This window comes from Podarcis gaigeae (genome assembly GCF_964106915.1).
Source record: "Podarcis gaigeae genome assembly, chromosome: 8".
Taxonomy (NCBI): Eukaryota; Metazoa; Chordata; class Lepidosauria; order Squamata; family Lacertidae; genus Podarcis; species Podarcis gaigeae.
Genome location: NC_139684.1, coordinates 73567790 through 73594413, shown reverse-complemented (window position 1 = coordinate 73594413; position 26624 = coordinate 73567790). Strand labels below are relative to the sequence as shown.

Genomic DNA, 26624 nt, shown 5'->3' with positions numbered 1-26624 from the left:
CCAGTTCTATGACCTAAACTTGAAACTAAAAAGCCCATTGTGTGCTTAAGAATCAGTGTGTGCTAAGGGGTCTGGGTGCCTAGGCAGGTTCTTTTCTCATATTGAAACAAACAAGATCAAAGAACATTTGCATTTCCCCCCCTTTTTTGTAGAGTTCTTCGAAGCAGTCAAGCCCAGGACTGGTAAAATACATTTTGTTCAATTAAGGTTGTCATTTCTGTATCAAGCTGGCACTAAGATTGTGGTCCCCTTGATTCTAATTCAACTCCCATGCTTAGAATTGTGCTCTAACAATGCAGTGCTATGCATAACCTCAGAAGCAAGGCTGTCTGCACACTGTACCTTTAAAGCCCATTCAAAGCACCTTCTTTTCCTCAAGGAATTCTGAGTACTGTACTTTGTTAAGGCCTTGCTGGGAACTGCATTTCTGTGAACGGCAAACTGTGGTGTGTTGAGTGTGCTTTAAAGGTATAGTTTGCACACAGCTTAAGTCCCATTGTTTTCAGTGGAGCTTATACTCAGGTCAGTGTCCATAGGATTCTAGGCTAAACATATGTCCCAATGCACAATCCTGCACATGCCTATTCAGATGTAAGACCCGTTGAATTCAATGGACCTTGTTCCCAGGAAACTGAGTACAGGATATCACCCACAGAGCATCAAAGGAAAGCCGCAAGAGGGAAGTATGAGGACTAGGGGTCTATTTTGGTGGAAGAGATGGAGTAGGTACACGCATAAAAGACCCACGGGTACAACCCAACAATAATTTGTGATGAATCCCCATTGAAAAAGCTCTATATACAAATAGCTAAGAGTCCTTTGGTCTTAGTTGTGACTTCCTTTTTGCTGGGCTGTGGAATTAACTGTTTTAATGATCGTCACAGTTTTGTGCTATTGTTCTTGCAAGGGTGCGATTTTGGGAAGGGTTCTTGGAACAAACATGAAGAAATGCATTTACATCTGGGATCTAGCTGACCCCAGGACCCTTCCGCTGACATTGTAAATGGGCTAACTGACCCCCTGCCCTCACCTCTGCATTCACTTGCTGGATGAATGTGGAACCATGTGATATTCATGTGGAAATTGGTGCTGTGAACCAACGCTGTCTGGCCAGTTCAGGTGTTGGATTTGTACACATATAGCGCTCACGAGAGCTCTGACCATTGAGCCAACTGGCTCCTTTCAGGAGGAGCCTGAATTCAGCTTCTTCTTTTGCTGGAGCTGCACAAGAAGATCCAGTCTCTTTGAATAACTGATGTCCCTTTCCCTTCTAGCTTGCAGGAATATTTGGAGGCAGCAGAAAACAAGTAAGTATATGGAAGCAGCTTTTTACTCTCTTTGGCTATTTTGTATAATCTCAGTATCTAGTGAAACAGGGGTTAGCTGAAGATGGAACATAAGTGTACACAAACCATTGCTTTTTACTTGGGGCCTGCTTAAACATTCAGCGGGATCAAGGCCACAGGCATTAATTGCATTTGTGCAATTAATATCATGTCTTAGAATCATAGAATTGTAGAGCTGGAAGAGACCCCTAGGATCATCCAATCCCCTGAAATGCTGTCCCATACGGGGATCAAACTTGCAACCTTGGCACTTTCAGCACCACGCTCTAACCAGCTCAGCCATCTGGTCTTGTTTGGGACTACGCCCCTCAGATGCTCAGGCAATTCTTGCTGGGGATATGCGTTTATGAGCCTGAGATTCTGTGCCATTTATCACATGGAAGCCAACAGGAATGAATAATGTCTATTTTATTTTGGTTTTGGCCCTGACTACGGGTGGCGATGAGCGACAGAAGTCTCATTTCTCTCAATTGTGAAAGGTGTAATTTTTGGAGGGGGAAGTGCACATATAAACATGTTGAAATGTATAAAGATTACATTGGGCTAATAAGGGCTAAACATTTAAATGAAGCATAATGGGATAGGACTTTTGGCTTGAACTGACTACATGTAGCCTTCCTTAGAAGTGCAGGCTGCTACTAAACTGTGTGAAGATGCTAACTTGATATAGAGTAGGGAGATAAATTTACAAAGTGGGCTTCTTTTTCAAGGGGGAAATGATAAATCTCAAAAAAATAATAATCTCATGATAACCCCCCCCCCCCCGCCGAAGGAACTCTGTCTCAGCTCTGTGACCTAAACAGGTTTAATTGGAAGTAATAAGCCCATTTGATTACAAAAAAATAAATGTGTGCTTAAGGGTCTGTGCCCCTATGCAGTTTCTTTTCCCATGTGGACACAAACCAGATCGAATAATATTTTTATTTTTATTTTTTGTAGAGTTCGTCAAACAGAAACCAAGGATGGGTAAAATAACTTTTGTTTTCCTGAGGCTGTGATTTCTGTGTCAAAATGCCACTGAGATCCTAGTTCCCTTGAGTCCGATGCTGCTCCAAAGGCATGTGTGCTTAGAACCATGCTCTAACAATGCTATCCAATGCACATCTCCTGGGAATTAAGTCCTACTGTGTTCAGCAGGGCTTATTCCCAGGTAAGCATCTATAGGATTGCATCCTTAATATATGAATTGCTGCACAATCCTATGCATGGGTGCCTACACAGACAAAAGGCTGCGTACACAACATATATTTAAAGCACATTCAAACCACATCTTTCCCTGTCAAAGAATCCTGGGAATTATAGCTATGTGCGGAGTAAAGTTTTGTTCCCTGGACTCTTTAGTGGGGAACATGTGCTTTAAATGTATGGTGTTCAATGGGACAGCTATAGAATTTCACCCTCAGAGCATCAATGGAAAACCTCAAGAGAAAAACGTAAAGGCTAGTGGTCTGTAGAGCAGTGTTTCCCAACCTTTTTTGGGCAAAGGCACACTTGTTTCATGAAAAAAATCTCGAGGCACACCACCATTAGAAAATGTTTAAAAAATTAACTCTGTGCCTATATTGACTATATATAAAGTAACTCTCTTTAATAGGAATCAAATAAACACAAAGAAAGTATTTTATAATTACTTTATTATGAAATAGTAAGTAAACAGAAATATGAAAAATTATAAAATACTTTATTCAGTGCGCAACCTGGGCCTGTTTGGCTGAACACAAAGCTGCAGAATTCTGCAAGCAGAATAAATTCCACAGCCCCGATGCATTGGCACCTCGTGCCGTTTGAGTTGCAGAATTTATTCAGCACACAGAAAATGGCCTTTTGGGGGGTGAATGTGGATGAAGCAGGAAGAGAACTTAAAAAAAAAAGGCATGCATGAAATCTAGCCCCAAACACACACACGCACACTTTCCCCAAAGTGGTTGATGACGCAGGATATTTCCACATGCTTCAAAAATGCACATTAAATAAAATGAGAGAGAGGAGTGCACGCACTCACCTGCCAGCCTCGGAGCTGTGGAATGCAGCGACATGAAGCAGTCTGTGTCCTTCCAGGCGCCAACTCAGACCTGCCGCGCTGTTTCGTTCCCCCGGCGTCGCTGCCTTCATCCAGCCGGATGCCTCTCCTGCCCAAGGGACGTGTCAGCAGCCACCCGGCGCAGGACGGCCCCACTTCCTGCTGCCCACAAGGCTTTGGGGTGAGAAACACGGAGGGGCAGGAGAGTGGAGGTTCCCTTAATTGGAAAAAGCAGGGAGGCAGGCTGCTTGATGCCTGCTGAAGGGAATCCCGAAGGCGCGATCGCGCACGCGCAGGCCCAGTAGCGAGCGGCGATGGGATGTGGTAGCAGCGGCGGCACACGAAGTCCCCCAGGCAGCGGAGCAGCTCGCCCGTCGAAGCCTGCACGATCACCCGCCGCGGGGAGCCGGGGGCGGTGGCGCGGTTGCCGGGCAGCGGCGGGGGTGGTGGTGGCGGTCGCTGCTTGCTGCCCTCCTGGGCGGAGGTGGGCACGGTGGGCACCGGCACGGCCAAGGGCCCCTGCTTGGTGCCGTCGGATGTGGGAGCTCGCTCGCTCGCCGCCCCGCGTGTGCTCGCCGAGCATGCGCAGGCCCAGTAGCGAGCGGCGTTAGGATGTAGCGAGCGGCGATGGGGCTAACCGGAGAGGGCGAGCCCCCTCCGCTCCGGCCCTAAAAAGGGCAAGCCACGCCCCCTCCAGCCAGCCGATTGCCTGGCCAGGAGGCGTGGCCGGATGGGATTCCCCTGCTCTCGCGGGGGCTGAGATGGGATTCCCCGCTCACGTGGGGGCGGAAGAGAATCCCCGCTCATGTGGGGAAGGGCGTGATGCCCGCAACCCCACCTCCTGGGGCAGGCCCAGTAGCGAGCGGATGCGCAGGCCCAGTAGCGAGCGGCAATGGGATGTGGGAGCTCGCTCGCTCGCCGCACCGCGTGTGCTCGCCGCCGCCGCCCCGCCTCTCACTGCCCGACTCGCCCGCCTCCACGGAACACAAGGCAAAGTTCCACGGCACACTAGTGTGCCGCGGAACACCGGTTGGGAAACACTGCTGTAGAGGGGAAGAGATGTGATAGGGACAGGCAAGAAAAATCCAGAGTGCACATACATAATGAGAAGTAGTGGACACAATGCATCACAAGAAATAAAAGGTACAATGCTTCATGAAGAGCTCCCCTTGTAAAAAAGGCAAAATGTGAGCTTCCTATCTCTTAAGATCTAAACTGATTTCCATGGGACTTAGCTATGACTTCTTTCAGATGGATTTAACTTGCCTTAACTGCTTTGATGATTAGGTGTTAGGTGTTCTACCCGTCCTATAAGACTTCCCCTCTTTGCCCAATGGTAGGGCTGGCCCTGGCTATTATGTGGTGTAGTGGTTAAGAGTGGTAGACTCGTAATCTGGTGAACCGGGTTCGTGTCTCCGCTCCTTCACATGCAGCTGCTGGGTGACCTTGGGCTAGTCACACTTCTTTGACGTCTCTCAGCCCCACTCACCTCACAGAGTGTTTGTTGTTGAGGAGGAAGGGAAAGGAGAATGTTAGCCGCTTTGAGACTCCTTTGGGTAGTGATAAAGCGGGATATCAAATCCAAACTCCTCCTCCTCCTCCTCTTCTTCTTCTATTGAATACAAAGTGGGAAAGCTGCACAGATGAAGACAGGATGGGGAGGCAGGGGCGCCAACTTGAATAAAATATTGTGGGGGGCCAGGTAAACCCCACCCCACATAATCACATGATGCAGTGCACACAAATCATTTGAATGGGAATGCCCATCAACTTTGTAGGGCCCCGGCCACTTCAAATATTTTATGGTGGGGAACAAAGCCCCCACAGCCTGTAGGAGTTGGCTCCTAGGGTGTGGTGTGGGTGCTTTCCTGCCCAAGTGGTTCAGGATATATGAAACCCCAAAGCGAGAAAGGCAGGGGTGGGGGAGTTGCAAGGAAAAAGTGAAGGCAGCAAATAGATGAGAATTCCCCTTTTCCTTGGAAGAAGTTGCCATAGAGGTTCCAAAATGCATGGTTGTGTGAGGCATTTCCCATCTATATGCCACTTACTGTTACAAATAAATTGTGAAGCGGTTTGCGAAAACACACACAAAAAGCCTTTTTGAATAATCTATGTTTTCTCCCCCCCTTCTAGTTGCAAGATTTTACACCAGTAAGTATACAGAAGGGTCTTTTTTCTCTGGGTGTTTCCTATCACCTCGATATCTAATATTGAAACGGGTTAGCTGAATGGAAAGGTGAAGTTGAGTATTGGGCCAAATTACTAGCATGTCACAACTTGAAGGAAGAAACTGCAAAACATGTCACATGTAAGCTGTTCTGGTTAGAAGATTATGATGAACGTTACTAAATGCCACCCATCACCAGCCAGTCCCCGAATTTAAAATTCATAACTTAAAAGCAATTAAGCTACAGTATAGAATGAGTCCTAAAAGCATACATCTCAAGGATCAAAGGCCAAGACGAAGGCATGCATGATTAATCTTAACATATGTGAACATTAAGAGCAAAGCTTTGTCCCCATTTGGCTTTGGAATAGGACATTCCTGGACCAAATCAGACTGGGATATTTTTTTCTCCTTGCTTGGTTGAAGGTGAAGAGAGAAGAAAACTATGTTCTTTGCTCTTCAATTAGGATTTTGTTCATCATGCCACAAGCTGTAATATAAAATCAGCATCATAAATTAATTAGGCAGGATTCTTTGAGAAACAGAGAGTTAAATTGGAATGATCCTCTAACTTGGGAATTGGCAGACTTTAGGCCAGGCTTCCTCAGCCTCGGCCCTCCAGATGTTTTGAGAATACAATTCCCATCATCCCTGACCACTGGTCCTGCTAGCTAGGGATCATGGGAGTTGTAGGCCAAAAACATATGGAGGGCTGAGGTTGAGGAAGCCTGGTTTAGGCTGTTGGGATCTACTTTGTTTTTACTAAAATCGCAGGAGCCACCAAACAGAACCAGACACCCAACGACATGCACTTAGAAATAAATACAGTCGTGCCTTGGAAGTCAAACAATTTAGTTCCCAAATATGTTGGCTCCAAAACATCGCAAACCTGGAAGTGACTGTTCCGGTTTGTGAACTATTTTGGGAAGCTGAATGTCTGATGGGGCTTCCACAGCTTCCGATTGGCTGCAGGAGCTTCCTGCAGCCAATCAGAAGCCAAACTTCGGTTTCTGAATGTTTTGAAAGTAGAACAGACTTCCAAGGTACAGCTGTAATTCCACATCTCAGAATTTGTTCTGAGCAGTAGTGGTCTGTGCAGAGAGGCAAGGGTACCATATTTTTTGCTCTATAAGACGCACCAGACCACAAGACGCACCTAGTTTTTGGAGGAGGAAAACAAGAAAAAAAATATTCTGAATCTCAGAAGCCAGAGTAGCAAGAGGGATCGCTGCGCAGTGAAAGCAGCAATCCCTCTTGCTGTTCTGGCTTCTGGGATAGCTGCACAGCCTGCATTCGCTCCATAAGACGCACACACATTTCCACTTACTTTTTAGGAGGGAAAAAGTGAGTCTTATAGAGCAAAAAATACGGTACTTACCTGACCTCTTATTGCCAGTGTACTTGCAGCTTACTTGGAGACTGCAAGGGAGAGGGGAGAACTGTGTGATGCAAACAAACCAACTGAGCAAACCTGGAGCTCCTGCCAACCTCCCTGCCACCTCAGCCCTCTCCCTCCTGGTAAGACACAGCAATGCCATTGGCAGAAGGTCCGGGAAGCACTGTTCTGCCTCCACTTCTGGCTCCTCCCGGTTCTGAGTATAACTGCGCTCACCATCCTTCCACTCACAAATCCATCCCTGCCTCCCCCCCCCCCATCCCAGCTTCAGGTTTCTTCATTTCAGCAGTTTAAGCCAGGTGACTGTGATAAGTCTCGTTTTTTTCTGGTTGTGAAACTGTATGTTTTGGAGGAGAAAGTGTCACATGCAGGGGGAAATGTGCAAAGGTTGTATCAGTTTAATTTCTCATGCGGAAGCCAATAGGAAAAAAATAACATCTATTCCCCCCCCCCTTCCTTCTTGTAGTTTGGTTGGTTCGGCAGAAGGAAACAGGTATGACAGGTTTCGTTTCTTTGATTGTATTCTCTTCTCCTTGTCCTTTCTTTGAGCCAGCACCTTGAATATGTGAGCTTATGATCCATATTCATGCACATGGACACACACAGAGAATTATTGTGTCCTTTCTTTCCCTCTTCAATTATTGGATCTAAGTTAAGCATGTATAATCCTGGGTACAATGCCTTGTGCTGAGGTTGCTACTTACATATCATAAAAAAAGATGATACAGACCTGCATAATTTATTTGTAGAGTTGGAAATTAGAGATCATTTCTCTAATTTATTTGTAGAGATCATTTATTTGTAGAGTTGGAAATTAGAGATCACAATCTTGGGGAAGATTGTGGCCAGGTGGCCTGTGTGTCTGCTCAGTCTGATGTCTGAGGGCTACTTCAAAATATCTGCTTTCCCTTTTAGCAGTACAGTGGTACCTCGCATGACGAATGCCTCGCTAGACGAAAAACGCACAAGACGAAAGGGTTTTTCGTTTCTGGAGTTGCTTCGCAAGACGATTTTCCCTATGGGCTTGCTTCGCAAGATGAAAACATCTTGCGGGTTTGCTTCCTTTTTCTTAAAGCCGGTAATACCCAGGGAATCCGCACTCCGCAAAACGAAAAAATCGCAAGACGAAGCAACTCGCGGAACGAATTAATTTCGTCTTGTGAGGCACCACTGTACTTTTTCTTTAAACTGGACTGGACTGGTTTGAGAGTCCCTCAAACAGAAGATTGAAAGGCAACAACACAGCAAAAATACAAATTCTGTAGTTTTAAAAGACACTGTATGCAACATATTGCCACTACACTGGTACCTCGGGTTACATATGCTTCAGGTTACACACGCTTCAGGTTACAGACTCCGCTAACCCTGAAATAGTGCTTCAGGCTAAGAACTTTGCTTCAGGATGAGAACAGAAATTGTGCTCTGACAGCGCGGCGGCAGCAGGAGGCCCCATTAGCTAAAGTGGTGCTTCAAATTAAGAACAGTTTCAGGTTAAGTACAGACCTTCTGAACGAATTAAGTACTTAACCTGAGGTATCACTGTATATAGGTCAAGTTAATTGTCCCCCCCTTTTTTAAAACAAAACCCCCCTGAAACTGTAATTTTGGAAGGTAAAAGCGCACATACTAAAGAGAATATGCAAAGATTGTATCAGGCTAGTAACAGGCGAAACAATAAAATAAATACAATAGGGTGAGATTGAAGTTGATGGATTTACTTTTGTAGGCCTTCCTTAGATGCTAAATTAGAGTTGTGTGCAGATGGCCTCTTAAGACTTGATAAAGTGTGTGCAGAAAATTCTGCAAAATGGCCTACTTTTTCTGAGCTTGGGTGGGTGAGAAAAAAATAAATCTCAAAAATGTTCTTGGAAAAAGAATCTTCTGAGGAATTCTGGCTTAGCTCTATGACCGAAACATAATAAGCTCTTTTAATTTTATTGGGGGTTGCTTCCAATAACTAAGAGTGTGCTCAAAGATCTGTACACTTAAACAGTTTCATCTTTGATGGGGAGAGCAACAATATCAATTAACTTATTTCTTTCTTTCTTTCTTTCTTTGTAGACTGACGACAGCCCAAATTGGGTAAAATATTTTTTTTTAAAAAAAATGTACCTGGCATTGTGATTTCTGCATTAAGTTGACACATATCCCAGTCCCCTTGATTTCAATGCAGCTCCCAAGTTATATGTGCTTATAGGTAAAAGGTAAAATTAAAGGATCCCTGGACAGTTAGGTCCAGTCAAAGGCGACTACGGGGTTGCGGCGTTCATCTCACTTTCAAGCCGAAGGACCTGGCGTTTGTCCACAGACAGCTTTCTGGGTCACAGACAGCTTTCTGGCCAGCATCACTAAACTGCTTCTGGTGCAACGGAACACTGTGATGGAAACCAGAGCGCACGGAAACACCGTTTACTTTCCTGCCGCAGCAGTACCTATTTATCTACTTGCCCTGGTGTGCTTTCGAACTGCTAGGTTGGCAAGAGCTGGGACAGAGCAACGGGAGTTCACTCCATTGCGGAGATTCGAACCAATTGCACTCTAGCAATGGAATCCTACGTATTCCCTCTCAGGATGCAAATGCAATAAATAGATAAATAAAGTAAGCCCCACTGAGTTCAATGTAACCTAGTCCAAAAATACATTGGGTGTAGAATTTTACCTTCAGAGCATCCCAGAAGAAAATTTTCTAGGCTAGTGGTCTGTTGGCAGATGAGACAGGCACAGAATATGCACCTATACCTTAAGAAAGAGTGGGCACAACACAATGATGTGTGACAAATTCCCATTTAAAAAGCCATAAGAGAGAAACCAGGGCTGTGTACACATTGCCATTTACTCTGGCTTGATTGTACCCCCGCTGCTGGTTTTTGACATTAGCCACATCCCCCTATCTGTCCTGTAGCTTCTTGAGATATACTGCCATTTGACACACCTCCTCTCAAACCAGCTTCTATCCGATTTGAAAATGGCAGCCACATGCCTTTTGCACCTAAGCTGGGCTGTTTAGATTTTGGGGCAGCTGTTGTGAATGCACAGATGACAGCTTCGTGAATAGGAGTGAGGTAGTGGGCTTAAAGGACGCAGGTGGCGCTGTGGGTAAAAGCCTCAGTGCCTAGGGCTTGCCGATCAAAAGGTCGGCGGTTCGAATCCCTGCGGCGGGGTGCGCTCCCGTTGTTCGGTCCCAGCGCCTGCCAACCTAGCAGTTCGAAAGCACCCCCGGGTGCAAGTAGATAAATAGGGACCGCTTACTAGCGGGAAGGTAAACGGCGTTTCCGTGTGCGGCTCTGACTCGCCAGAGCAGCGATGTCACGCTGGCCACGTGACCCGGAAGTGTCTCCGGACAGCGCTGGCCCCCGGCCTCTTGAGTGAGATGGGCGCACAACCCTAGAGTCGGACACGACTGGCCCGTACGGGCAGGGGTACCTTTACCTTTACCTTTAGTGGGCTTAAAGCAGCAGGGATGCCAAACAAAGAACGTGCATTGGGTGAAGACATCCCGGCCTCCTCTTTAGCATGTACAGCAACGTGCTAATGTGACTTGAAACACAGTGGGTTGGTGAGAATAACCTTGTTGCATTTTAAGTCGCTAACATGTACAAAGCAGGAGTTGTTACTTCCTTCTCTGGTGGGTCATGGTGCTATTTGTTTTCACGATTGCCACAGTTTAAAGCTCATTGTTATTCTTGCAGGGCTGCTTGGGGAGAGTTTTCGAGACAGACATGGGGTCTCCCTGACCCCCAACACGCTTCTGCTGAAATTGTAAATGGGGGAACTGACCCCTGCCTTCCTCCAGGGATGTCCTAGGAGGGGCACCTTGCTAGCTCAGTGTGTGGAAGCATGCAATACTTACGTGGGAATGGGTGCTGTGCACAACGTACACGTCTGATTCCACACATGTAGCTTCCTTGATATATTTATCCTTAGAGCCAACTGGCAGCTTTGGAGATGGAGAGGCTAAACTGAGGTTCTCCTTTCTCATATTGTTGAAGATCCCACCTGGCTTGCAGGTGTGCATTGCAGCCCTTGCTGCATGAGCTGCTGGATCTGGGCCTTAGGCAGGGCTTGCTATAGACATTTTCCTGGCAGAGGCAGAGCACAAGGTGTGTGTCTCTCCCTCCTCTACCAACAATTTCTACCTTTTCGTGACACCCAAGACCTGACGTCTGAAGTGGCTACCTCACTTTGCCTAAAGTTATGAATGGCCTGGCTGTAGAACACAGAGTAGGTGGGTGGGGCAGGTCCCCAAGCTGCATTTTTGGTTCTGGATGTGAATTTACCATCTTAACCCCATGTCTGGAAGCTCTCCTCTTTGAATAACCTACATTCTTTCCCCTCCAGATGAAAAGATTATTCGAGATGCCGGTAAGTAAATGGAAAGGATTTTCTTCTCTGGTTGTTTCATATAATCTTAGTGCCCAATACTGAGACGTGTTAAGCGGAATGAAAAGTTGTAAAGACAGCTACTGGGCTAAGATATATATACTGTATATATTTAAAGTCTGGTATACCAGGCAGCATGTCAAGATCTGGTGAGATGACCGGGATCCAGATCTGAGCCACAGTACTCCCTACATGACTTCTCTCTTAGCCTGGTCTACCTTAGAGGGTTGATGCAATGAATCTTATTCATTGAAGAAAAGTGAGATAAAAATGTAATATAAGTGGATATAAACCATGTGGCGATCACACAGGGTCCCCGGACGTTTCACCGTCTATTGATCCCTGTGCCACCACTTTATTTCTCACTGCCACCACCCAGGCCCTACCTGGTACAATACTGAGTCCAGTCAGGGTTAAATTGGAACATAAACTTCTGTTTATTTATTGCAGTTTAACAAGTGTGTGGTTTCATAAATGGTATCAGTCAATTACAATCATAGGGTACCTATTCAGACCTATAACTTCTGTTACCTGCTCTCACTCACTTAACCACCTCTCAGATATTTACTTGTCTTCCTAGCTCCTAACTGTTCCTGACTCAGCCTATTTCGCTACACTAACTCAACTTACCCACAGGCTCTATCCCAATTCACTCCCACTCCAACCAACCACCCAATTCCCAACAAACTCCCCTTTCGCCCCTCCCAGAGCTGGTTTTATAGTTCCTCTGACTCCACATGCCCCCCCCCCCCGGTTCTGATTGGGTAACTTCTTTAACTATTTCACCTCCAGCACTCTCATATGATCATGTCACAAACCACCCCTTATCTCTCTTCCCACCGCCGGCCCTGGGGCAGTTTATACATTCCGTGGAATCAAATAGGGCTGTCCCACTTCAGGCTACAAGTGGTGGGTGGAGGAGTTTACATCTGAATGCTCCTCTAACTCAGACATGGCTTTGCTTCCGCTAGAATCCCAAGACCCACCAAATAGAACTAGGTGCAAAAGACATAGATTTAGAGTTAAGTAATTCCAAACCCAGGAATTTGTTCTGAGAAGTAGGGCTCAGCTATTGTACATAGATGTTAAAAAACTTGGAGACCAGTGTGAAATCCTGAAATGTCCCATTGTATAATGGAATTCCTCAGTAATTCCTCAGTGTTGCCTTCCGGGATATGTTATCTACGTTGGAGTAGGATGGCTGAAATACAGTACCCCTAATCCCTAAAGACCCTCTATCTAGAAGGTAACCATATTTAGTGATAACAAAACCCACCAAGAGACCCAGAAGGATGTCTTGTTCGCACTTACAAAGTTAAGAAACTCTGAATAATTTATTCCTTTTTCCTTATAGATGGAGCTCGTAGAAAGAGTGAAAGTAAGTACAGTATATGGAAAATGCTTTCTATATTAACAGATTCATATAATTTCAGTGTCTCATCCTGAGCCAACGGAGTGTGTGTGTGTGTGTGTGTGTGTGTGTAAAGATTGGTACTGGACTGGATTTGAGCCAGTGTGATATATAGAATGACAGAACTGGAGTAGTGAAACCTTGATTTAAATCTCTGATTAGCCATGTATGTACCCATGTAAACTTTTGGGTCAAAGATAAAATACTCAGAAATACCGGTAACCTATTTTCGGCATTGTATTTGTCCTATAACACAGCTGATCAAAAACCACAACAAAAACTAACAATGGCAGACACAAATCATGCAAACATACATACGTCAAATTATTTATGCATTTTGTAACTTAAAATTAATGCTAAGATCCACTGAGTTCAATGAGACTGATTCTCAGGTTTGCATGTATAAAATTTTTACCTAAATCTGTAAAAGTTAAGAATTTCTAGCAACCTACTGAAATTAAACCAGTCATTCCAATACATAAATATGGCTGTGCTGGCTGAGGCTGATGGGAGTTGTAGTTCAACAGGTCTTAATGTTACCACAGTGGGAAAGGGGTAGCACACAAGACCCCCATGTCTCCAACACAGCCAGACAGATGTTTCCTGCCTAAGCAAAATTCCTGGGTAGAGTTATTCAACCATGGGTGGTGTTCTCAGAAAATATGACAGGTCTATTTCTTGTCAATGAGGGCCCATCCACAGTTTCATTTGTCCCATGATTTCAAGTGATTTCAAGTCACAAATTTGAGAGGTGGCTGTTTGTTTTTGTTCCGCCGCTTTCCCTGGGGAAACCTCCTGCTGAATCGGAAGAAACAGAATCCACAGAAAACCCAATGGGCCCTGAAATAATGGGCACCTTTCTGCTACCTTAGGAATCATTTTAATGAAGTGCTACTTAAAGTAACTCCTACTGCCCCCCTTTTTATTTTATAGGAAGCGTTTTCTAGAAAGAATTCTCAAAATGTAAGTACTGCCGGGGGGGGGGGGGAGGATGTTCGCAATTTTGCTATTCCAAAGGCAAGCAAGGAATGTGAAGAGCCTTCCAGTTCTCTTCTTAAGTTTGCAGCTAGAGCAATTCCACAGCTTTTTGTCCCAGAGAATGAAAAGGTCACATACCGCCACGGTCACCAGATGTGTTGGATTTGTCAGGTTGACTTTGATACTCCTGGGCATGGTCAATGAATTGGCTGTGGGCAAAGGAATTGGGCATTTGTGTCTTTCTAAAACAACAGAGGGAATCGGTTTGCCAAAGATGCTGCGGTTGAAACATTCAAACACACCGGGGATCAAAAATCTGTTTGATTTTAGTTCACGGTAATTGGAAATGTACATGCAGCTGTCAAATCAAATTCTTTGAGAAAAGGTATTGGATCTCACATAACAAGTGGGCAGAAGGTACACAGTTTTTCCAGCCATCCTCTGGAAAAGCTGCCAGACTTGTTTAGATGTTATAGTGTTTATGTTGCAGTACAATCTTTGTATAAAAGACTGGTGATTGCTGACAAGGTACTGTATATGGCAACATTGGCACATTTCCCCCTAGAATAATAGGTCCTGGTACTCACCACAAAGTTGTTACGGTATGTGTCACACTTTTTAACAACAACAAAAAGAGGTACCATTGAGTACCCCCTGAAAAAAAGGCACTGGGCAAAATGATAGCAAGAGGAGGCAAGGTACTATACCAGTCTGTGATACAAATATTGTACTGCAACAATACTGTCTGAACCCAAATAAATCACAATCAATGAGTATTTTAAAAAATATAGGAAGGCAATATGCGGTTAAAATGTTTGCAACCAGTATTGTTTGGATTTTGCAGAGTATCTGAGAGAACAAATGGTACCAATTCAGGGGGGAAATGGCTATAAAAGCGTTGGTGAGGAACTCAGGTTTACCAGTGCACAATGGGTAAAATAACCCCATTTAATGAAAGCAACGATGAAGAAAATTATTTAAATTATTTATTACCTGCCCTCCAGCCCAAGGTCCTAGGGCAGGTCCCAGCAATTGAAAAAAAATGTTAAAAACAATTTAAAACATATTACAATCATAATGATAGAGTGGGTCCCAAAAATATAGAGCTCAAGTGTCTAAGACAAGGGTAGAATGAAGTGTCTCCAGGATTCTTCAAGAACTGCTTAGTGAAGGCACCAGATGCACCTCTGTGGGGAGGGAATTTCAGAACTTAGGGGCTGCCATGGTCTGAGAATGCCTTTTCTCGCTCACCACCACTGAGCTTCTGAAGGTGATGAAACTACCAAGAGGTCTCTCTCTGCAGAACTTAATACTTGAGAGGGACTGTAAGGAAGAAGGTGTTCTTTCAGATATTTGGGGCCCAAGTTCTTTCGAGCATTAAACACTAGTGTGAGACCTTCGTTTGGGGCTGGGAACAAACTGGCAACCAATGCAAATGTTGTACAATGAAACCCCAGCCAGCAATCTGGCTTCATTTTGAACCAATTGAAGTCGTCTTCAAAAGCAGCCCCACCTAGAGCACATCACAACAGTCCAGGCTGGAAGTTAACAGAGTACATAGCACAGTGGGCAAAATGGGGCCAGAGCTGGGGAACCAGCTGAAACTGGAGAAGGCAATCCTAGCCAATGAGGCCACCTGAGCCTCCGGTGAGAGCATTGGATACAGGAGAACCTCCAAGCTATGGACTTGCTGCTTCTAGGAGAGTGCAACCTTGTTCAGAACAGCCCATCTCTCCACCTCCTGGATTTGAGAACTCAGGACACCGAATACCTCCATCTTTTCATAATAGCTCTCTTAAGGAACTGAAGTAATTAACTCTTCATTTGTTTCTTATCTTTTTCTTTCAAGAATAACCGCTATCAATGGCCGTTCCAGGTAAGAAGTGCCAATTTTCTTTCCTGATTTCCTGAGATCTTTTGATGAAGGGTGGTATATAAATTTGACTAATAATAATAATTGCATTAAAGTAAACATTTGTGCATAAAGCACAACAAACAACTCCTGGCTTCTTTGTTTATTACTTTTCTTATGACCAATTCACATGTACTATATGTACACTGTTAGGGACAAAATGTTGGAGTTCTTTTTTTAAAAAAATTATCCCATTCATGAGAAGATCATTCAAGAGGCCACCACTGCCTTATACGGAGTCAGATCATGTGCACCTACAATATGCTAGCAAATTCTATCTGCTGCCTTGAAAAGGGGTGAAAATACAAACATAGCTGTTTTTAGATTCCCCTATTATAGTGCCTATTATAGTGAATTATAGCACCTATTATAGCACCTATTACAGTGGTACCTCGGGTTACATACGCTTCAGGTTACATATGCTTCAGGTTACAGACTCCGCTAACCCAGAAATAGTGCTTCAGGTTAAGAACTTTGCTTCAGGATGAGAACAAAAATCGTGCTCCGGCGGTGCAGTAGCAGCAGGAGGCCCCATTAGCTAAAGTGATGCTTCAGGTTAAGAACAGTTTCAGGTTAAGTACGGACCTCTGGAACGAATTAAGTTCTTAACCTGAGGTCCCACTTTATAGTGAATGGGGAAAAGTTGGGCCTTGCTTTTAAGAGACTGTATTTGGTCCTGATCCCAAGTTGAATTATAAAGATGCTGAAACAGATCAAGCTGCCTCCCAAAGATACAAGGCATATCTTGTGGTTGACACACGCGCCTAATGCCTATATAAGCCTGGACTTCTGCCATGCTTTTTTTAAAAAAATAAAACAAACAAACGTTTATTAGAAAACTAACAAAACTTTTTAAATTACTGTTTCTGTAGAGTAACGCTGGTTCTTACCAACAACAGGTGAGTATGACAAATTTGGTTTGCCGCCTTGTTTCATATCCTATGGTAGCTAAGTGAGCTACCATATATATAAGTCATAGAGCCATAGAGCTGCACATGATCCAAAGAGTTGAAAAGTTATTTCCATGTGCCTAAGAGGCCTTTGGACTTGTTAGGCAGCAATCCATCACTTCCTCATGTCTCAGGATATTTCATTTTTGGAGTAAAAAGTGTGTTATATGGCAAAGGAATCCAGCCCTGAAGCGGGGGGAATCCAAATTTCTCTGGGTGCTTATATTTAGACTGGGCTTGCTTAAAATATTTATTTGGAATAACATGCTCCAATTGACTCTATTAAACAAGTATGCCCCCTACTTTCTGGTACATGTCACGGGCAACCCATCACCTTACAAACTCTTGCATGATACCCGTGTTCTTCACAGAACTCATCATTAAAAAGCTGTTATTGCATCATCTTTTTTTTAACCAAGACTTTATTATGAAGCTAAAATAACAATCCAGTAAGGAATATGAAATAAAGGAAAATGAAAAAATATAAAAAAACAGGGTTCACAGAGACTACACAGTGAATCTGAAATAGTACAAAACAAATGTTATGAACACCAAGTATAGCCGTATTTCATTGGGACTTGCCTTCCGCATGTTTGGCCTATCATGTAAGTAACAAACGGCAGACAAATGGAGGTAAAATCCATAGGTTTAGCTGCACCCTTAATTTATACACCAGTTTCTCAGAAATGAAAATGATGCAAACAGTTCCTTCCTTTTCTTCTTCAGCCTCCCCAACAACCTCAGCAGAATCCAGGAGCAGCCGTATATTTATATGCTGTGAGTATTAATTTACTACCAACAGGATTTCACATCATTTGGGTTGTTTTTGAAATGTAAGCATTTCCTTCCCTTTCTCATTTAGCCCGCTCCTCCACCACCAAATCAAGGAAATGGACAGCCTGTGAGTATTAGTTTCTTAGAACAAAATTGTAAGTCTTTTTATTTTATATGCAAGCATTTACTTTTCTTTCTCTTTCAGGGTTCTCAGCCATATCCAAGATATGGACCGCCTGTGAGTATTAGGCCACTTCAAGGCTGATTTTATTTTTGGAGGGGGCTCACTCACAAACTAGCAAATTCAGGTTGCACAGTTAAAGCTGATTTGAAGCCCTTGTACAACATTCCTTCCTCCACCCCTCTGCAAATTCGACTGTTTGCAATAAGGAAAGTAACAGGAAAAGCGTGGGATGACACTAGCTTGACACACTATTTTATAACCTCCCAGCAAACAAACCATAATGAATGCCCAACATACATTCCTTCCTTCTCTTTCAGCCTCCGCCACCATATGGACCATATGGACCACCTGTGAGTATCAGTTTCCTAGAAACAAGATTCTGCATGATTTGCATTGTTTTTTTTGAAATGGAAGCATTTTCTTCCTTTTCTCTTCCAGCCTCCTCCACCCAGTGGAAATGATCAACCTGTGAGTATTCATTTCCTACAAGCAGGATTCTTTAAATTTTGCCCTCTGTTGCTATAGGACAACAAATCCACTTTATAAAAGAATTTGAGGCTATGTCCACACTTCCATTGATCATACATTCACTGCATTTCCAGTACTGTTTTTTTTAATTCCATATTCACATGACAATATATTAAATGCATGGGCACCCTGTAAATTGTTGTGAAATATTACCGTTTGATGCATTGTTTCTCAAACGAGTTTCAGGATGATTGGATTAAGCCATTCATATGACACTAAGCTGTGCTCATGTCAACAGCTAGATGGAAAGTGCTGTGAAATGCTTTAAGGTGCTAATGTGAACACACCCTGACCCTTTGTGGTTTGGAAAGTGAAATGCAAGGAAGAAATGATTAATGGGAAGATGAAGGGAGGGGGGGGGAGCAAACCAGGATAAATGCAGGATGAATGCTCATTATCGTTTAACTGCCCTGCGGACAAATCAGAGCAAATGCTCAATAAAGGCCAGGCACCATTCGCAAAAGCTTTGAAGAAGCAAATCAGGATGAACACTCAGTAAACAAGTAATCTGGAGAAGCACTTGATTTCCTACAAAAGGTATTTTATATTTGAGTATTGGTTTAGAATGCAAATGTTTTCTTCCTTCTTTCTTTCAGTCTTCGGTATCATTTGGAATATATGGACAACCTGTGCGTATTATTTTCCTACCAACATGATTTTACATCATTTGCATTGTTTTTGAAATAGAAACATTTCCTTCCCTTTCTCTTTTAGCCTCCTCCCCCACCAAATCAGGGAAATGGGCAGCCTGTGAATATTAGTTTCTTAGAAAAAGATTTAAAGTCTTTTTTAATTGTATTGGAATGCAAGCATTTTCTTCCCTTTCTTTTTCAGGGTCCTCAGCAATATCCAGCATATGGACAGCCTGTAAGTATTAGGCCACTTCCAAATTGATGCTATTTTTGAATGGGGTTCAGTCACATACCGACAAGTTCAGGATGAACAATTAAATTGATTTGATGCCCTTGCACAACGTTCCTTCCTCCACCCCTTTGCAAATTTGACTGTTAGCAATAAGGAAAGTAACAAGAAAAGTGTGGGATGACACTAGCTTGACACACAATTTTATAACCTCCCAGCAAACAAACCACAATGAATGCCCAGCAAATATTCCTTCCTTCTCTTTCAGCCTCCCCCACAATATGGAGGATATGGATCATTTGTGAGTATCAATTTCCTAGAAACAGGATCCTGCATCATTTGCATTGTTTTTGAAATGGAAGCATTTTCTTCTTTTTCTCTTCCAGCCTCCTCCTCCACCCAGTGGAAATGACCAACCTGTGAGTATTAATTTCCTACAAGCAGGATTCTACATGTTTTGCCCAATAAACAACTGATGTTGTTTTCCAACCCCCCCCCCCAACTTTTCTGCAGATGGTTCAGGTTGAATGTTAAATAAGGAGGCTGGCTGCAACCTTAACTTCTTACAAATCAGTTTTGCAATCATTCCCATCCCCTTCTCTTTCTCCTCTTCTGTATTAGGGTGCCTCTGGAGTGTCAGTATTTTACAGGAGGGATTCACGCACATAGCAGAACTTTAGTTTAGAGCAATTAAAGTAGATTAAAGGCATCTGTTGCTACAACACAACAAATCCACTTTATAAAAGAATTTGAGGCTGTGGCCACACTTTTGTTTATCATACATTCTCTTCATTTCCAGTGCTGGTTTTTTATTCCATATACACATGACATTATATTAAATGCATGGGCACCCTGTAATTTGAAATGTGAAATATAGTGGAACCTTGGGTGTTGAACGTAATCCATTCTGGAAGACCATTTGACTTCCGAAACATTCGACAACTGAGGCACAATGGGCGGTCTGCAATTTCAATGGAGAAAATTGAGAAATGCACCTCGGAAGCCATTCGATAACGGAAGCAATTACTTCCGGGTTTTCAGCGTTCGTAAACCGAAACATTTGGCTTCAGAGACACTTAAAAACTGAGGTTCCTCTGTATTACCATTTGATGTATTGTTTCTCAAACCAGTTTCAGGACAATTGGATTAAGCCATTCCTATGACACTAAGCTATGCTCATGTTATCAGCTAGATGGAAAGTGCTGTGAAATGCTTTCAGGTGGTAATGTGAACACACCCTGACTCTTTGTAGTTTGGAAAGTAAAATGCAATGAAAAAATTATTAATGGGAAGATGGGGGGGGGGGAGCAAGCAAATTGGGATGAATGCACGACAGATGCTCATTATCATTTAATTGCCCTACAGACAAATCAGAACAAATGCTCAGTAAAGGCCAGACACAGTTTGCAAAAGCTTTGAAGAAGCAAATCAGGATGAACATTCAATAAATAAGTCCTCTGGAGGAGTACTTGATTTCCTACAAAAAATATTTTCTATTTGTGTTTTGTGTTGGAATGTAAATGTTTTCTTCCTTCTTTATTTCAGTCTTCCGTATCAGTAGGAATATATGGACCACAAGTGAGTATTATTTTCCTACCAGTGTGATTCTACATCATTTGTATGTGGTACTCTGGTTACGAACTTAATTCGTTCCGGAGGTCCATTCTTAAGCTGAAACTGTTCTTATCCTGAGGCGCGCTTTTGCTAATGGGGTCTCTCGTTGCGTGTGCACCTCTGGCGCGTGATTTCTGTTTGCATCCTGGGGCAAAGTTCACAACCAGGAGCAGCTACTTCTGGGTTAGCGGCCTTCGTAACCCGAAGCGTTCGTAACCAGAGGTACCACTGTACAAGAATTTCCTTCCCTTTCTCTTTCAGGATCCTCAGCCACATCCAGGATATGGACAGCCTGTAAGTATTAGGCTACTTCCAGACCAATGCTAAATGGGGTTCACTCACATACTGAGAAGTTCAGGTGGCACAAATTGATTTGATGCCCTTGCAGAGGAATCTTTCCCCCACTGCTCTGCAAACTGGACTTTTTGCAATAAGGAAAGTAACAGGGAAAGTGTGGGGTGACACTTGCTTGACCTAATGTTTTATTACCTATCCGAAAACAAATCAGAATGAATGACCTATAAATATTTATTTCCCTTTATCTTTCAGCCTTCACCAGCTGGTGAAAATCAGCAACCTGTGAGTATTAATTTCCCTACAAACAGGAATTTACAGCTTTTGTATTGTTTTGAAAAGCAAATATTTCTCTTTTTCCCCCTCTTTCAGCCTCTCTTGCCATATGGAGGATATGGACCACCTGTGAGTATCAATTTCCTAGAAACAAGATTCTGCATCATTTGCATTGTTTTTGAAATGGAAGCATTTTCTTCCTTTTCTCTTCCAGCCTCCTCCACCCAGTGGAAATGATCAACCTGTGAGTATTAATTTCCCTACAAACAGGAATTTACAGCTTCTGTATTGTTCTGAAAGGCAAATATTTCCCTCCCCCCCCTCTTTCAGTCTCCCTTGCCATATGGAGGATATGGACCACCTGAGAGTATCAATTTCCTAGAAACAGGATCCTGCATGATTTGCATTGTTTTTGAAATGGAATCCTTTTCTTCCTTTTCTCTTCCAGCCTCCTCCTCCACCCAGTGGAAATGATCAACCTGTGAGTATTCATTTCCTACAAGCAGGATTCTACATGTTTTTCCCAATAAGTAACTGATGTTGTTTTCCAACCTCCCCATGAATTTTCTGCAAATGGTTCAGGTTGAATGCCAAATAAGAAGGCTGGCTGCAACCTTAACTTCCTACAAATCAGATTTGCAAGCATTCCCATTCCCTTCTATTTCAGCTCTTGTGAAAGGTACATCTGGACTGTCAGTATTTTACAGGAGGGATTCAGGCATGTAGTGGAATTTTAGCTCAGAGTAATTAAAGTACATTAAAGGCCTCTTTTTCTATAGCACAACAAATCCACTTTATAAAAGAATTTGAGGCTGTGTCCACACTTCCATTTATCATTCATTCACTTCATTTCCAGTGCTGGTTTTTTTTTATTCTGTATTCACATATTATATTAAATGCATGGGCACCATGTAATTTGTTGTGAAATATTGCCGTTTGATGCAATGTTTCTCAAACGAGTTTCAGGATCATTGGATTAAGCCATTCCTATGACACTAAGCCATGCTCATGTCAACAGCTAGATGGAAAGTGCTGTGAAATGCTTTCAGGTGGTAATGTGAACACACCCTGACTCTTTGTGGTTTGGAAAGTGAAATGCATGAAATGGTTTTGGAACGCAAACGTTCCCTCCATTCCTTTATTTCAGACTTCGGTATCAGCTGGAATAAATGCACCACCTGTGAGTATCAATTTCCTAGAAACAGGATTTTACATCATTCAACTTGTTTTTGAAATAAAAGCATTTCCTTCCTTTTCTCTTTCAGCCTCCACCACCTCCTGGTGGAAGTCAACCTGTGAGTATCAATTTCTTACAAACAGTATTCTAAATATTTTGCAGTGTTTTGAAACAGAAGCATTCTTCCTTTTCCCTTTCAGCCTCCACCACCACCTGGCGGAAGTCAACCTGTGAGTATCAATTTCCTACAAACAGGATTTTTGCGTCTCTTGCATTGCTTTAAAATAGAAACATTTCTTTCCTTTTTCCTTTCAGCCTCCTCCACCACCTGGCGGAAGTCCATCTGTGAGTATTAATTTCCTACAAACAGGATTTTTGCGTCTCTTGCATTGCTTTAAAATAGAAACATTTCTTTCCTTTTTCCTTTCAGCCTCCTCCACCACCTGGCGGAAGTCCATCTGTGAGTATTAATTTCCTACAAACAGGATTCTACATCTCTTGCATTGCATTGAAATAGAACCATTTCCTTCCTTTTCTCTTTCAGCCTCCTCCACCACCTTTTGAAAGTCAGGAACCTGTGAGTATTAATTTCCTAGAAGCAGTATTTTGCATCCTGGTTGAGCAGTCCAATGAGAAAGGGGGAATCTGTGCTGGTAGTACCAGCAAATCCTGAGCCCTGCCAGTCTTGCCCCAGTCAGCACAGCTAGAGCTCAAAACAATTTCCGTTATTAGGCACTGTACTAAAATGTACATAAGTTCATTTAATCATGTTTATACTTCTTATTGGCTACCACGTATATATTTAATTTTTAAATTGCTGCATATATAGGTGAAAGAAATATATCATGTTCAGGTTTTTTGCATTTAGTGATTGGTCAGGAATTATATCCTCTAAGTTTGGTCTTCTTACTCAGGAAAAGAAGTATACCAGCTTTAGGGTTGTGTTATGTCTTGCCTCTTTCAGAGTTCTTCAGGGTCTCTGTTCCCCCCACAGAACATTCTTAGTAATACAATGCAATGCTTCTTGTCAGTTTTAAGAATGCCTCCTATGAATAAGCAATGGCAGAAATGAAGCAGAATCGTTTTAATTAATTTCAACCATTAATTAATGTGTTTTCATTGCTTTCACTTAGAAACAAGTTAGACATAAACGGGAGTGCATTCTTTTCATTATTCATCATTTCCGAAACGAAAGCGCACTTGTTTGGTTTTCTTTTCCTTCACCCTCTTATGTAGCGTTGAAGTACAGTAATACAGGGGAAAGCTCAGTTCAATGCACTTTTATAGCTTTCAGCGAACAGCCATTGTAACTTTCCGGAGAACACAAAGTTAAATTTCAGAAGTACAATTTCAGTTTTTTACTGGGAGAGCAACTTTCCTTTCCAACTGCAAGGACTGTGCAGCCAACAAAGAGATACAAGTGATCTGGATGTGGCTCAGTTACCCCTTAGGTGAGCTGGCAGGTGCAGCTATTAACAGCATAAGCTGGAAGACTGGATGCTCATGGTTCAAGTAGCCCTGTGAATATGAGCATAATAACATCAACTTGGGATAGTAGTAGTTTATTGAGATTAATTGTGGCACACTGGTTAGAGTCACTCCACTTTAGCAAATGCACCGCCCTTGATATTTGTTAGAAGGGGCCCAGCCCCTTTCTGTGTTGAGGGGGCCCAGCACGTGTGTGGGTGTGTGGCAGCTTCAGTGCTCAGCTCCTCCAGATGTCACACACGTGATGCACCCCAGACCCCCCTAAAACTTGGAGGCAACCTGGCGCCTCTGTTATCTTCAGTTGGCAGTTACATATGTGGCAATAAGGGGAAGGGGATATGGGAAATATAGCCACATGGCAATGAAATGCAAAAAAGAACAGTCTGCAATGATTCAGTATAAAACCTGATGAACAAAATGGTCATTCACAGCAGCTGTAATTGTGAACACAATCACCCCCGCTCTGCTGTGGGGCAGGAAGTTATTAATATTACATCTGCAGTGGATACGGAAAAGAAGTGTTTTGCAGTACAAAATAAGGTTTTGTGTTTTGAAGGACCCGTCTGTTTCAAGCTCTCTTTAAATATTTATGAATTAAAGCTTGAAATAGATGGATATTTCAAAATGATCTTGTAATCTACCCAAATACTTTGACTTTTTAAAAGCAAACTTCCCCTTCAAACCGAAGCACCTGCTGAAAGATTCCTGACACCCACTCAAAAAAGAAACAGCAGATTCTCCTCAGATCTAGTTGTTTCTTATTGTAAAACAGGGAAAGTACACATTATAACATGCTTATATGTCCATGCCCTTATTGCCCTATCCATTCCTCCTCAAAAGCCTAGCTTGAGTATTTCCTGTACCTTTTCAGGATGCAATCATTTGTAGGATCCACTTGATGTCCTCAGTAGCCTATTACTTAATCTTTTCAAGTGCATTCTAAAATAGTGACTTAATGATGCACCCTCACCCACTCCTTCTAGCAATTACATGATGATTTTTCCCCCGTGAGTTCAAGCGCATCAACGTTCTTGTTGTTTTGCACTTGGTCTGAGATGGTTGCCTGCATTTTGTTTTTCCAGGCACCATAAACCTGACCATTCAACCTGGGAAATATACTCAGGTGAGTACAGAGGGTGCTGCTTTCACACCAAGAGAGACTAAACTATGCTAGTTTGTCCAATGACGTTCGTATATGGGTTACCTTGGGGTGTGGGTATAAAGGACTATTGGCAATGAATGTAAGAAGTGGAATGCAAAATGTGAAATACCAGCTGCTTAATATAGATGGCTTTTTGCAATATGCATGTTTCAAAACTTGAGTTGAAGAATAATCTTTTAGTTCAGAGCATCAGTTCTTGGTGCCATTTTAAGATGATCCCATATTTCAGATAGCTGTAGCTCCAAAGAACAAATAGAAACCATAGATTTGTTGTTAGCCATACTTTGTTCTCTGTACCAGAAGTTTCTATCAAGCATTTAGGCATGAATCCTAAATGCTACCTGGTGGGTTATACTGTTGTGAACCTAATAAGAAAACCTCCACCTATAGTACCATATTCTCTTGTCTGTATTTCCTTGTAACTTTTTAAATATTGTATTTTTTGTTGTGGTAACCCACCCAGGGACATCATGGTGAAGGGTGGGCAAGAAATTAATGGAAATAATATTATTACACATATCCATCTCCTCTTGGGTCAGATTTGATATCAAGATGACAGCCTGCTGATCCTGAATTTTTACTGCATGTCCATAGGTACCGTGGGGCTTAAACATTGTGCAGAGCAATGTTTTAACACACAGAGGGAAATATTTATACGTATAAGAGTAACACTAGTTAATTTCCCCCCACAAACCTGAATAGATAATGATATAAAAAGCATAAGCAAAGTTATATTTCTGAATCTTGTCAAGACACAATGTATATCTGATTCCCAGCTACTGACTTCCACAGGAATCATTGACAAAGAAGAAGTCTTGATTTGGGGATCATTTGTTTTATGCATTAATTTTTTAAAAAAATAACAAGTTCTGGTCCCAGAGACCAGAATTAGGGAGAGGGAAACACTAGGATGATTTTTCTACCTAAGGTGGGTATCGTTGGGTACTTTAAACCTTGAATTGGGGAGCAATTCCATTTGCTGCTCTGCCTCAGGCAACAAAAAATGTATGCACAAAACCAGCCTGCTATTCCTGCTGTGTCCAGCCTCCCTAAATATTTATATGCATCTTACAACACACATGCCCATGTCTCTTCAGATATGTGAAAAAATGTAACTTGGAAATGTAGATAAGCCTGTTTCAAAAGAAGAGCCATGCAGGTAAAGTGCAGTGCAATCCTGTACGTATCTTGTTTCCTCAGAAGAAGTTCCTGCCATGTTCATCAAGTCCCATTCCCTAGTCAGGATGTTGAGGAATTAAGCCTGAGTCTCTGTGAAAGAAAAGCATCTTATTCATCCCGTAGGCTCCAAATGTGTAGTGCAGCTGCCTCACCTGTTATGTTAACACTTGATGTGGTGTTCTTGTGCTGGCGTCATTAACTAGCAAACAAGGTGAAATTTATGTATGCACATGTAGGAAATACCCAACCTTATTTCACTCGTTTTTTATTGCCGTTTTCAGATTGGCAAGCTGGATCAGCTGAGAACCATCTTCAGTGCCTGCCGCTACGCTTTCCTTCTACAAATTTCATAACTTTATTACCAATCAGGTTTCATAATGCGAACCGCAACTTCCTTTTAACCGGGGTCTGCTAACTGTAGTTTTTTCTGTTGATTTTGGGTGCCTTTACTGTAACCCAGGGTAAGGGAAGACTCGTGAACACTGGTTGCTTTGCCGTAAAATAAAAAATATGTTATTACATCACAA

At 42.8% G+C, this 26624-nt stretch overlaps 1 protein-coding gene across 1 annotated transcript; it reads left to right on the top strand.

Moving 5' to 3' along the window:
- Positions 1 to 158: 158 nt before the first annotated feature.
- On the top strand, positions 159 to 26624 carry LOC310851642 (uncharacterized protein). Its single transcript, XM_083754249.1, has 29 exons — positions 159 to 182; positions 1275 to 1307; positions 2286 to 2312; positions 5500 to 5517; positions 7396 to 7422; positions 8991 to 9011; positions 11268 to 11291; positions 12664 to 12687; positions 13654 to 13683; positions 15548 to 15574; positions 16483 to 16509; positions 17287 to 17337; positions 17423 to 17461; positions 17540 to 17572; positions 17836 to 17868; positions 17957 to 17986; positions 18643 to 18675; positions 18881 to 18913; positions 19176 to 19208; positions 19294 to 19326; positions 21188 to 21220; positions 21540 to 21572; positions 22239 to 22271; positions 22357 to 22386; positions 22469 to 22498; positions 22584 to 22728; positions 22813 to 22845; positions 24839 to 24879; positions 26379 to 26624. The coding sequence occupies exons 7-27, from the start codon at positions 11268 to 11270 to the stop codon at positions 22830 to 22832; spliced, it is 774 nt and encodes a 257-aa protein (XP_083610375.1). The 5' UTR covers positions 159 to 182; positions 1275 to 1307; positions 2286 to 2312; positions 5500 to 5517; positions 7396 to 7422; positions 8991 to 9011; the 3' UTR covers positions 22833 to 22845; positions 24839 to 24879; positions 26379 to 26624.

Coding starts and splice junctions, on each gene's coding strand:
- LOC310851642 (XM_083754249.1), top strand. CDS start 11,268: ATGAAAAGATTATTCGAGATGCCG. Junction 11,292..12,663: donor AAAGATTATTCGAGATGCCG/GTAAGTAAATGG, acceptor TTTTCCTTATAG/ATGGAGCTCGTAGAAAGAGT. Junction 22,272..22,356: donor CTGGAATAAATGCACCACCT/GTGAGTATCAAT, acceptor TTTCTCTTTCAG/CCTCCACCACCTCCTGGTGG.